The sequence below is a fragment of the Adiantum capillus-veneris genome, chromosome 27 (genome assembly GCF_014529385.1).
Source record: "Adiantum capillus-veneris isolate H3 chromosome 27, ASM1452938v2, whole genome shotgun sequence".
In the NCBI taxonomy this organism is placed as follows: Eukaryota; Viridiplantae; Streptophyta; class Polypodiopsida; order Polypodiales; family Pteridaceae; genus Adiantum; species Adiantum capillus-veneris.
Genome location: NC_140957.1, coordinates 140726328 through 140740178, shown reverse-complemented (window position 1 = coordinate 140740178; position 13851 = coordinate 140726328). Strand labels below are relative to the sequence as shown.

The 13851-nt window shown below is 43.6% G+C and overlaps 1 protein-coding gene across 2 annotated transcripts in view; it reads left to right on the top strand.

Annotated features, from left to right (window-relative positions):
• LOC147422849 (protein tesmin/TSO1-like CXC 6) overlaps nucleotides 1–8766 on the top strand; it is a 28679-nt gene extending 19913 nt beyond the window's left edge. The window contains exons 6-10 of one of the 2 annotated variants that reach the window (XM_086503470.1): nucleotides 6727–7077; nucleotides 7160–7257; nucleotides 7333–7427; nucleotides 7497–7898; nucleotides 7994–8766. In XM_086503470.1, the coding sequence (XP_086359596.1) occupies nucleotides 6727–7077; nucleotides 7160–7257; nucleotides 7333–7427; nucleotides 7497–7898; nucleotides 7994–8256 (1209 nt within the window). In that variant the 3' untranslated portion in view covers nucleotides 8257–8766. The remainder of the gene's footprint in view (nucleotides 1–6726; nucleotides 7078–7159; nucleotides 7258–7332; nucleotides 7428–7496; nucleotides 7899–7993) is intronic. The other variant, XM_086503471.1, reaches the window with a different exon arrangement.
• The last annotated feature ends 5085 nt before the right edge of the window (nucleotides 8767–13851 follow it).

Genomic DNA, 13851 nt, shown 5'->3' with positions numbered 1-13851 from the left:
AGAGCAAAAACGCACAGTTAGAGCAAACTTGCGTGTGTGTGTGTGAGAGAGAGAGGGGGGGAAGTGGAATCAATGAAAGGAGGAGGGCATCAAGAGGGAAGCGTGCCAGAAATGAGAGCGCCTGTAGCGCGGATAGTGTGTCGTGCTCTCTACAGTGGGTGCTCCTCAGTGCAATGTGCGTGACATCTCACTCAAAACAGAATGAAAACCATCTAAGTATAAACGCTACTTATGGCTGAAAATCAGCCCACCCAATGGTCAAGTCATGTTTGTGGTTGGTTGCTACATTCCTCACTATGACCTAAAGAATGGAGCCAACTTGCAGATGTCGGCCGAGGGTCCTAAACCCTAAGTAGAACAAGTAACAAAAGAAGAAGTCCTACCAACTTATGGGGATCCCGTTCGATGGGGCCCCAAGTGACATAAAGGGATTAAAATAAAGCAGGACTCACATACACTCACACAAAACTAATGACGTGGCAGCTGTACGATAGATTTCCGAAAATTGCGTTGGTATGATGACGTGGCAGGCTGTACAGATTTCCACGTTTTGCTCTGGCTGATGACGTGGCAGGTTGTATGGATTTCTGTGATTTACGTTGGCAGCTTTTTTGGCTTTGCTTTTTGACCAGACGCTTTTGAGTTTGAAGGCTTTTTATCGTAAACTGCTTTTGGGGCCTAGGGCCTTTAAATATGAGGTTAGGGCTCATTCTCTGGCATGCTTCCTGGAGAAGGTGCAGAGACTGGAGTACCGGCTTGTACTGTGTCCCCCCCCCTCCCCAAACCCCTCGCCCCCCTATCTACACTCCCCCACCCCTCGCCCCCCTATCTACACCGGAATATCAAGAGTTCCGATCTGGACGAAAGGAGAAGCTAACTCCTTGATCAAAAGAGCAGAAAGGAGAATCTAACTCTTTGATCAAAACAGCCGAAAGAAGAAGCTAACTCCTTGATCAAAAGAGCAGAAAGGAGAAGCTAACTCCTTAATAAAAAGAGCAAACTGATTGTCCCTCGGAATGTACCTCGGAAATTTTTGAGATAACTTGAGTTGTTTTGCAGATATGTTGTAATCGCGGACGATTACTCTCTATCAAGAAGGGGAGATGTAACAAACTGCCTAAAGAATGGAGCCAACTTGCAGATGTCGGCCGAGGGGCCTAAACCCTAAGAAGAACAAGTAACAGAAGAAGAAGTCCTACCAACTTATGGGGATCCCGTTCGATGGGGCCCCAAGTGACATAAAGGGATTAAAATAAAGCAGGACTCACACACACTCACACAAAGTTGATGATGTGGCAGCTGTACGATAGATTTCCAAAAATTGCGTTGACATGATGACGTGGCAGGTTGTACAGGTTCCTGCGTTTTGCTGTGGTTGATGACGTGGCAGGTTGTATGGATTTCTGTGATTTACGTTGGCAGCTTTTTTGGCTTTGCTTTTCAACCAGACGCTTTTGAGTTTGAAGGCTTTTTACCGTAAACTGCTTTTGGGGCCTAGGGCCTTTAAATATGAGGTTAGGGCTCATTCTCTGGCATGCTTCCTAGAGAAGGTGCAGAGTCTGGAGTACCGGCTTGTACTGTGTCCCCCCCCCCCTCCCCAAACCCCTCGCCCCCCTATCTAAACCCCCCCCCCCCCCCCCCATCTACCCCTATCTACACCTCACCACCCCTTGCCCCTCACCGGCTATCTACCCCCCACCCATCTACCCCTATCTACACCTCGCCCCCCCCTCACCATCTATCTAAACCCCCCCCCCCCCCCCCCCCCCCCCCCCTCCACCCCCCACCCATCTACCCCTCGCCCCCCCTATCTACACTCCCCCACCCCTCGTCCCCTATCTACTCCCCCCAACCCACCCACACATCTACCCCTCGCTCACCTATCTACCCCTCGCCCCCCCTCACTAGCTTTCTACCCCCCCCCCCCCCCCGCCCTCTCCCTCCCTCGACCCCCTCACCATATCTAACCTCTCGCTCCTCCCCCTCGCCATATCTAACCTCTCGCTCCTCCCCCATCTACCCCTCGCCCCCCCTATCTACACTCCCCCACCCCTCGCCCCCTATCTACTCCCCCCAACCCACCCACACATCTACCCCTCGCTCACCTATCTACCCCTCGCCCCCCCTCACTAGCTTTCTACCCCCCCCCCCCCCCCCTCTCCCCCTCTCCCTCCCTCGACCCCTTCACCATATCTAACCTCTCGCTCCTCCCCCTCGCCACTCGTCCCCTATACTAGCCATCCCCTACCCACTCCTCGGCCTTACCCACCTTCATCTCTCCCCTCTCGCCCTATCCAAGCGTGTCTTGTCACTGCAGATGTGTGTGCTCTGTCTGCACAATTGTAGCGATTAGAGATTTACGAGTCTGAAGGGGCACTGGATTAGATGTTTGACTTCCTCATCCGTCTGTCTTTCTCTTTCTCTGTTGTCGTCTGTCTTTCTCTTTCTCTGTTGTCGTCTGAGAATCAATCTACATCCTCGGTCCTGCTCGCAATGCTTTGCACGATCAACTCTGCTCTCGACACCTCTCTGCACAGAATCAATGGCTATGGCACGAGACAAAAAACTGTTGTTGAGGAAAAGGCCTCAACCACACAGGCAAGCTAATTATGAAACTGAAGCGGAATCAGAACCTAGCAGCCATGGGGTCACGGATAATGCTCCATCTGACGAAAGTTACAAGGCCTCGGCATCAGATGCACACTCCAGCTCCAGCTCCGGCACTATCTAGCTCGAGCTCCGGCTCAGATAGTGGTAGCTCAAGTGCATAAGAGAAGGATCCAAAAGGGAAAAGGAAAGTCATGAGTCACATGATCAGTCATAAAGTTGCAAGGCCTGAAAAAACAAAACACAAAACAAAGTTTTCACTCAATTTTTCACATGCAGCAGCCCAAGCCATCTCTTATAGATGTTCTCTCACAAGACCAATTGGACAACTTGGGTGTCAAGTCGCTAGCTGAAGCTGTCCTTCCTGAGGACATACCTGTCGGCATGATTAATGAAATGCTGAAATTTTTCAAAAGTGAGAGGACACACTTTGACAGCGGCGCGTCTAGGACATGCAATGGGGATGACCAACTTTCCCTCCTTTCAGCCGAGTACTAGGTCTTATTCAAAGCTCTCCAAAGTTGATACCATACATGCATGCAAGGCATTGTTCAAACCCGATCATTCGAATTTGCAGCATCACAAAGCTCTTGTAGCAGTATTCAGATATTATTTTTTAGTGAGAGATGCTCAAGGACCAAAGGGGAAATGCGAAGTACCTACCACATTCCCACAATGTGATGGTCTTTACTGTCTAATCAAGAAGATACCTTGTGGGTTTCATCAGATCCTCTTTACATCATTGCAGACCAGGGCGAAAAGGTTTAGAGCACAAGTGCAGTCACCTCAATCTAGCTTCCAATGTTTTGCCACGCCATTGTTGGCTTGGGTGATGAACATCCGCATCAACCCTCTTGAAGTGGATGAGGATACAACATTGCCACCGCAAGCAAAAAGAAATTCTCTTGGCACAGATGATCAGAAGAAGAAACAAAAGAAAAGAGTCAAAGTGGTAAAAGATACGGCAGAGACACTACCACCTCTGCCATTTTCAGAGAGCCAAACTCGGGTGACGCATCCTTCACGACGTCCTTCTTTTGCCTCCGTCCCCGTCTCTACAGTGCCGGAGGCCGTCGGAAGCTCCGTTGTTCTTGATACACCCATCCTGTTATTGAGGCGGTCTCTCTCCCCCAGGTACCTCTCCCTACTGCTCCCGTCTATACTACTGCCACTCTTACCACACCATTCTCAGCACCTGTGGTACCCTAGTCATTCTCTCCCATCTCCAGCTCACCCACTGAACCTGCTACCACTGTCACCCCGACATCCATTGCAGTGCCTTTTGGGCACCCTACTCCTACGGTCACCCTGACCTCGACTGTAGTGCCTTTTGGGCACTCTACACCTCCAGGTGCTACTTCTGCTTCTTCCCATGGAACAGACTCTACCTCATTGTTCAGAATGTCTGAAAAGAACCTGCAGGAGTTAAGAACTGCTTTTGCAATGATTGAACTTGGTGCTGAGAAATTAGCAGCTACCCACCAAAGCATTCGGCCACATATGCGGCCATGGAAGGCTGCTTGCGAGTTGTAGAGAGTGCGATTGCTGATAGAGATGCTACCATTTTGGCCTTGCGTCAGGCTTTACATCTAAAGTCCGAGATAATTGATGACCTCAAAGCTCAAATGCAAGGATTTCGGGACATGCTACTCCAAGGGGACATGGTGTTTCAGCAGCAGCCTCAGGCTACCATGGGATATGGGTGGGTTCGTCCCGCTAGATCAGTACAGACGCCCATGGCATATGGAGAGTACAGTCATCGACAGTTTGGGGGAGGTGCTCCATCACATCAGCAGCTTGACTACTACCCTCAAGGATTTCAGCAGCCTAGCACCTTTGGCTCCTTACCACACATGTCATCCTCGCAGACGGCTCCTTGTGACGGCTTCGCAGGTGCACATCGACATGGGTGTGCAAGTCGGCGACCTCAGTACACTTCAGGCTAGGTACTCCCATCCGTCGAGAAGCCGGTGGCTGCTCCTTTCGCTGAGGGTCGGTTTGTGGAGAGCACTCATAGAGTCCAAAGTTTTCCCATCGATCTGATGGCTCCACCTCCAGAGTCTGATACTTCGGGTGCAGCAGTGGCCGCAACTGTATCTCTTGGATGACAGATTCAGGAGCTCACCATTGTACATATGCAGTACCTAGTGGTTTTCTTTCACAGTTTTTGAGTATTCCTCTCACCGAGACGGTGAGCGGTCTTGTGGCGGGCAACCTGTAGCAAGCTACAATGTCACTTTGATAGGACACACCGGGCGTGCCAAAAATGAGAGCACCTGTAGCGCGGATAGTGTGTCGTGCTCTCTACAATGGGTGCTCCACAGTGCAATGTGCGTGACATCTCACTCAAAACAGAATGAAAACATAGAAAACAATAGATAACAACTAATCAACACAGAGACACAGCAGCAAACCAGAACATATGGACTCGACTATCTCAAAGAACCGATACAGACTCTGGCGTGGCAGCAGACTCAGCTCCAGCCCAAAACTCACAGGTACAATGGGTTGTCGAGGCTCAGATGTGCAGGGATGGTGCAGACGTGCTGTGTGTATAGACTTGCTACTCTAGACGACGACGCTGGACCATATGTGAAGAAGATGATAATCATGACCCAACAGCTACTACTCATACGTACAACCATAAAGAGCCACCAACGGCTCATAAATGTCAGCTATCTAAGTCTATCCCCAAACTGAGTGGTGGTGGTGACCTGGCCTAGCCCAGAGAGTCAGTCTAGTGTGAACCAAACCAGACCGGTTGTACTAACTGTGTGTCCTGTGAAAGTGACACTGAAGCCTGCTACTGGTGTTGGAACTTGGAAATCATCGCCTTCGCCATTTCCTCCTGTTGCACTTCTTGGGAAGACAACGCGAGGCCTACTTGGAAGAGAATGTCTCCTATTAATGCATTTTGGGTGTAATCTTACTGTACACATATTGAAGCCATCAGTCACTTCCATGAGACGTGTCTCTAACAGCAATCTGAAGGCCTGCAACTTGAAAACAGAGGAACCAAAAAAGAGGACTTCTCACGTCAAGACAGCAGCCACAGCCATCACTCTCTCTATGTGTAATGTTATGCTCCTCTGTCTTTAGCTCTCTCAGAGAGTTGGTATATCCATCCTCTGTTTGTATACGCTCCCATTCTACCTGTCTAGATAGAAAGTGTATTGTTGAAATCGCAGTTTTGATTCATTTACGCTCTCTTTGGGCCCTCAAATAATAAAATATCATATAATAGTGTCATAATATTAGTCACATCACCTTGTGGAATGTTTGCAAGGTGCCCTCCGCGTTCTCAGTCTGCTTTACAGGACGTGCTCACCAGCATTTGGCTTGACATTATCCATGTCGTTCGGAGTCAATTGGATACACCAGTTGGTTCCTTCAGGGCAGCAGGGGAGGGGCAACATCCTTCTTTGACACTGATGCAGATCAGCTCTGTTTTGCAGTTTTGGCAAAGGAAAGATACAGTGGCAGTACACTCCACCTCAGTAATTATTACTCCATTTATCACACAAGTGACCTTAATGTATAGCTTGATCGTGGCTTAGGCCTTAATAGTATTTAGTATTTTCTATACCCATGTATACAATTTTGTACACCCCATGAGACAAGCTGCTTTTAGCATCTCTGGGACTTTTCAGTAATATAGAGATGAGGTGTTATGTTTGAAAGTTTGAAGCACCCACAACAACTGGCACAAAAAAATTGTATCTTAATCATTGCTTTTGAGCTCATTTCATCTTATTCATTAGACACGTCGGTTTTAGCTTGGAAAATGGCAATCCTTGCTTGTTTGTATGTCATTTTCTAACATATATTTAACTACGACCTTTTAAAAGTACTGTTAAAAGGTTCTGAAATATATCTAGCTATGACCTTTTAAAAGGTACTGTTAGACCGGTTAAGAGATACATATCAGTTAGCAGGACTGACTATACAACAAACTTTCAATGCATGTGGGTATTTTGGGGCAGAGGTTGAGGGTTCATTTATTAGATCTCAAAACTTTCTTCTTTCACATCATTCGTGTCGGGTTCATGTTTTAAAGCTTGTTTTAAATTCAAATGTTTGGAGTTCCGAATAAAAACTCTCAAAAGCTTTCCTTTTCAGGAAGAGGCAGGAGAGTTCCCATTGGTAGGCAGGCACAATAAAGGTTGTCACTGCAAGAAATCAGGTTGCTTGAAGAAATACTGTGAATGCTTTCAGGCTAATATTCTCTGCTCAGAGAATTGCAAATGCATTGACTGCAAGAACCATGAACATAGCAATGAAAGAAGGGCTTTGTATCATGGGGATATAGCAATGAAACTTAGCCATGCACTTCATCCAGCCATGGCTTCAGCAGGAACCTTCAATTCCTCTTCACCACTGTTGAAAAAGAGAAAATTGCAGGATGTTGCCTTTGGAGGACAAGCATCAAGAGAGCAAATGCCTTTACAAAAATTTCCTCATGTGTTGCAGGTGCATTTATGTACCAACTTTGAGTTGATCTTGCTCAATGGTTGGATAATGAATGCTAAGTTGACCCTCTTTCCATGTGCAGCCTCATACTGACCAAACAACCAACCCTTCAACAAGTTCCTATCAACCAGCAATAATGGGGAATCCCGTGCTGGTCCAAACATCAAAGGTCCCATACAGGTCTGTTCCTTGGCTGCATGGGTCAAATCAAATTAATGTGTTCTCTGATATACGTACACATTCCACTTCTTGCAGTTCTCTACTAATGGGAGTTGTCCAGCAAGATGCAGTTAAAGAGCTTTGCAAGCTGTTGGTCTTCGTGTCTACAGAGGCATTAAGAGGATATGGAGGTAAGATATTACTATCAACATATGGATAGCCAATCTCACTCTGTTTTGAGAATTTGACCTGCCCTTCAGACTTGGATCAAAGTGTGCCAGAGGGACCTCCATCAGACAATATTGTTCAGGTAATTTCCAAGGATGGTGCAGTTTCTGCAAGGGAACATTCTGAAGACCCTACTGAGGATAAAACAGTGGAGATAGATGCAAAATTGTGCTCTCCCGGTACAAATGTGGAGATAGAAAATGGTGTAGATGAGCGCAAACAAAGACCTGCATCTCCAGGAACTCTGTCCTTAATGTGTGATGAGCAAGACAGCCTCAATACTGCACCACCATCTCCATCAGGATCATGTACAGGAGGATTTCCGTTGCAAAAGCCCTCTCTTCTACCTCACATCTTTGCAGAGCAGGAGAGAACAATCCTTACCGAGTTTCGTGACTGTCTTCGAAGGGTAGTGTCCGTTGGGAACAAGAGGGGTATGCTGATTTCTACAATGAGTTGTTGGTAGGTATCCATGAGCAAATTGGGCTGGGCTTGAGATGTGATTTTGCTTACTTTGACTGTGAAACAGCTACCCAGTGTTCAACAAATTTGGCTGCGGTTGATCATTTAGGGATGTCTTACAATCAGCTGCAACATCCAACGGCAGATTTGCGACCGGTCACAGTCACTGCTGGGATCGACCATGCAAGGCCTGCGACAAGCACCTCGAATTTCTTCATGCCAAATGGTAACTTTCCACCCCTTGGATCTGCAGTGTTCGCTCCTGCTCAGGCTGCGGCGGCTGTTGCTTCTATACCAATGGGAAACACGGGAGCCACGTCCCTGCAGTAGCACCAATTTCTTAGTCTGTATCAAACGATCCAATCAGAGTCAACCATGACATTCTTAATACCATTCTATGCACTTCCAGGGTAGTTGGAATCAAGAACAAATAATGGGGACCAATGTTTTTTGTGCATTTGATAGCTTATTGCATACGTTGGTCCGTTCACCTATTGTGGACAGTATCCATCCAGCTCGGTTGCAAGGTGGCATGAGAGGCAATGCGGTCTTCTGATGTTCTGGGATAAGTGTGATAAAGCCAAACCACATTATCCTCTTCATGTTGTAAGGTAGACACTTCTTTTGTATAAATGGTGGAATACATTCTTGAAAACCAGTGTGGGCTTGCATGTTTTAAATCTGTTTTTGATTCAACTTGCAAGCTGATTCTTTCTATTAGTATTTTATGGATGTTCAGTAGTTTCACAATTGAAGGCAGACATTGGATTTGTTCGATGGAGATTATGCCTACTCAGGATATTGTATTCTCCTCAGGAAGAGCACTCGTACATGTTTATGTTTGTACAGCAACAAGTAATGAGCATAGAGCCATTCTAAAGATGTATGCTAAGTGCCAAATATTTACTAGGCTTAGATCACAAGCAACACTTTTTCCAATAGACTTATTTGACATGATTCCAATGAATCAAATTTTTCCTCAACACGGCCCACATATCAGAAGAGGAGCAAATATTCCAGCATTTGTGCCATCAATGTCTTCTATATTTCTTTGATTGAGGGAACTCTTCTTGGCTTCCTCTGTTTTTTTTGAACATTTCACTATTTCCATGGTAAACTTTTGTTCTATCGCATTGAAGTGCTTGTGCTATTTGTATTGCTAGCTACATATTACAATTATCCATTAGAAGTGGGAAAAAGGTTAGCTTGGGCTTTATGTATCTTAACACCAAAGAATGAGCCACTTTAGTGGCTTTTGAAGACTTTTTGTAAAGAGATCACCAAAATTTGTGAGGTGGTTGAAATAAAAAACTGCTGTAGGGAAATATGCCTTACACATGGTACGAGTTGAATAAAAATTGGAGGAAAAATCTAATGATGTAGAAGTTTCCAATCTGTAATCATCTTTGAGGACCGATTGGTTCAAATGTACAAAATTTTACTATTCTTACCCGAAAAAAGAGGTCATAGGATTTTTAAGCAGGCTCAAACTTCTCTAAAAAATACATAAACTTGTATGTGATAGGTCTATGAACCTTCTATATTTTTGTGAGAAAAATTGACAACATTTGACAACCATCCAAAGTAGGTTGAGAAATGTAGTTTTACATAAAAAAATGTCATTTTTGAAAAAAACTGAATTTTATATTTTCAGGGTTTTGATTGAATTTTGTACCACAAAGCTATTTATGCATCTCAAATGTATGCCCAAGAAGTTTTGTGGTCATTTGTAAAAGTTATCCTCAAATTACTTAAAACTGACATGAGCCAGTATAGTGGCTTAAGCCACTTGTATGGCATAGATCTACAAAGCAATTGTGCTTCTCGTAAATGCCTTTGTTTCATATAAGGGGAACCCACACGAGAGAGCTGTCCAATACGTGCATAGTTACCCAAGGATGAAATATTGTTATCCAACACATAGATGATCGTAGAGCCTTTTTATATGAATAAAACTATTGGCGAAAGACCCGTGGATGGCTTGTTAATCTGTTTGTCTCGTAGTTGTTAAGATACCCTTTTTCCTTGATATTTTTCCCATTCTTCTTGCATTTAGACAATGTGGCTTAGCATGTTGATGCCGATATTTTGTTATCTATTCATTGTTTAACACTCCAACTTGTGTGTGCGTCTTATGTGTAGGTGAGTGACATTGTTTCTTTTTCAATAGCTTGAAGAATTTTCTTGTAACCTTAACATATGAAAAACTTGGTACATCATTGTTTTTCTTGTATGGCTAACATTATGATCAAACACTTTGCTACGATGAAATTCGTTGACTAGCCATTTGACATTGTTATCAAAGACTGGCTACTCTTTGTTGTTTGTGTGGTTGAATTGCTTCAACATTTGCACTTCAAAAGTCAATGAAATGGAATTGAGCTTATCTTCAATTTGGCCAGGACTTCTAAGAAAGCTGGATGCAATGCTTATATCATGGGATTGAGTTATGGATGGTTTAAAGTAATAAAAATGAAGACAATATTGAAAGTCTCTTGGTGTTCTTGAAGAATTAAACGGCTTAACTCTGCAGGGGAGTGTACTTATGTGGTGGACACTTTTTTTGAGCGCCAAGTGGTTGGCTGGACATTGTTGCCCAAGCCTCACCTCTTTTGGCGACCTTGAGCACCTCCTTTCCAACCAATCAAAGTGTGCCTTTGCCTTTCCAACCAATCAACAACCTTCGCTCCATAAACAAGGCACTGGCCCGACGACAGGCTGGAGCCTATGTGCATCTCAAGCATTTAAAATTGAAACTGCGAATAGGTATCAAGAATGAAGGAATTGCATGTTTTAAGATTAGGACCATTGAGGTGTGTAGATTGTGATCCCTCTTTTTTTAGAATACAGAGTTTGCTTTTAAGAAACATTGTTTCTACAAAAGTTTTATATGAGCAATAATGGAGTTCAATAGGTATATTTTGAAATAGAAGCATTATAAAAATGGGTATTAAGAACTGGAGGAGTTGTATGTTCAAAGATCAGGACTATTGGTGCTTTGAGCTGGCTATATGTATCCTTTTGAGGGGTGTAAATTGTGATCTCTTTTTTCTTAGAATATATATATATTTTATGATGATGACACAAAACACAAAAATTTACTTTGCAAATTCTAGCATTGAACTTCCAACCTAACTATTGTCATAAATCAACCATACAAAATGGTTGCGCTTAACACATTTGCATAGTGAGATGTAAACATGGACTTACAAACAAATAGTTACCGCATGTGAGAATTAAATTTTCTTAAGAGGAGTTTTCATACTCAATGGCACACACAACCATCAAGAAATAGAATTATATAGCGTGCAAATATAGAGATAAGCTATCTTGGATTTTGACCACATATTATGCCAAGAATTGACTTATTTTTCCTCTTACCTATTACCATAACATGATAGTGATGTGTGGACATATAGGATTGAAAGGGCACTTAATTCCTCTCTTATTGGGAGATTTTTTCCAAGTTTTTCTTCCCCCACCTTGTATAGGAAATAATTTTTTGGCAAGCGCTTTTGTTGGAACCCGAGGAGCAGATTCTAAAAAGATTCTTTCTCTCTCTCAACCCTTGATAGTTGAGGATCCGCTCTTTTTCTCTCTCTCCTCATCCTCCCTCTCACTCTCTCTCATAGATTTTTTCCCTTGGCAAACACACCTCGATCAAACATCCATTATTACAAATCTCCCTCTTTTCCGCCTCTCTCATGTACACTCATACAAAAACATAAATACACCCGAATCATTACACAAACACACTCTTTCAAACATCATAATCTATGTCAAACGATAATTTTTAACCACCAACTGGACAATGATACACCCAAATCTTTCACAACAAGCAAATTTTGAGGGGTTTTAATCCAAAATAATCGAATCCAACTTTGCCCTTATAAATCTCCCTCCCTTTTTGCTTCTCTCATGTACACTCATACACATGCACACTCATATACAAGCACACAATTACACCCAAATCATTGCACACACACTCTTTTCAAACATCATGATTTACATTCAACAACAAGTTTAACCACCAACCAAACAATGATACAAACACCTGAATCATTTGCAACAAGCTAATTTTAACGGTTTACAATCCAAAATAATCCAATCCATCTTTGCCTTGATGAATCTCCCTCTTTTCCACCTCACTCATGTACACATGCATACTCATATACAAGCACAAAAATACACCCAAATCATTGGGCGCGCGTGCGCGCGCACACACACACATACACTCTTTTCAAGCATCATGATTTACGTCGAGCAACAAGTTTAACCACCATCTGGACAATGATACATACACCCAAATCATTAGCAACAAGCTAATTTTAAGGGTTTACAATCTAGAATAATCCAGTCCAACTTTGCTCTGATAAATCAATAGATGAACAACATTGAAAAACTATTGAAACATACCCATATAAACTAATATTGAAAGGCTTGAAAGTAAGCATCTTAAAACAGCAATTGTTTGCAAAAAGATAGATACGGAGTAAAAAAGAACAATACAATATCCTCATTTGGGTTCACGAGCATATTGTTATGACACTAGCTTACAATGGGAAAATCTAGTTGTTGTAGTCGCTAGTGTCATCGTTGTTATCATTGTCATTTTCATCAGTCTTATAGTTGGCTTTGTTGGCTTGTCTTTGCAAAGCAATGTATATCATCCACACTTGTATCCAAGCCTCCACATGTCTCTCAAAGGTTGAACACTCCTATGGGGTGCAATATCCATGTTCCCCCCAAAGCTTTATTGCATTGTGGGCAATAATGGCAACTTGCTCAACATCCTCTTTGGTTGGCTATGCATTTACACCATGGTCATACATGGCATTGATATAGGGACTTTGTGGCGTCTTTGACTGTACAAAAAGCCTCCATGTTGTTGCACGCACTTTGTGTTGCGCATAAATTATTCACTGTATACACATTATTAAGAATGTGATTAGTGTGCACATTGTTTGTTAAGTATGGAGTCTGATTTACCCTTGTAATTTTCTGTGGTAAAAGCGCACATTTGTAAGGCCCCCATTATGAGGAGAAGCCATCGTGCGTGAAGGAAAATTACTCGCCGGAAACCAAAATTTTCACGGCCAAAAACCAAGGCAACTTTAGGGTCCGCCCTCGAGACTTTTTTTTCCCTCGCCGAAATATTCCTTTTCGCTGGAATATTATGGCCGGAAAGTGGTCGGAAAACAACTCTCGTTCGGCCACCGGCCATTGACTACCGGCCACACATGGGCGGATTGGAGGGTCCGATTTGGACTTATTCACACAAGGGCGGCTACACATGGCTGCCTCTCATAAAAGAGGGCAACCCTTTTGGCCTATAAAAGAAGGCCATTTCTACACACATTTCATAGTGTGAAGTTGATGCAACAAGGTGAGTGTGAGGTGGTGAGAGTGAAGCAAGGCGGGAGCTCTATTAAGGGTTTAATCCCTTTGTAAACTACTTCTTTTGAAGTGCTAAAGCCATTGAGTGACTGCTTTCCCGTGGACGTAGCCCACATTGGGTGAACCACGTATATCATGTGTACTCTCTCTCTCTCTCTCTCTCTCTCTCTCTCTCTCTACTCTATAATATCGTGTATGTAAATTTGTCTCTCTCCATTAAGTAATCTACTCAATTATCTATTTAGCTACGTCTTATTTCTTAACAGCTAGTATCAGAGCAAGGTTTTCTCATAGCTAAATTATCTCAAGGAAAGGATTCCTTGAATTGAGTGGGAGTTATGGCATGGGAAGGGAATCTCAAGATTGATAAGTTCAACGGTAAAAACTACCAACATTGGAAGATGCAGATTGAATACTATCTCTACCAGAAGGACCTCTATTTGCCACTAGGCGGTCTTGCGAAGAAGCCCGCAACAATGGCAGATGAAGCATGGATTGTCCTTGATCGAAACTGCGAACAATCCGGTT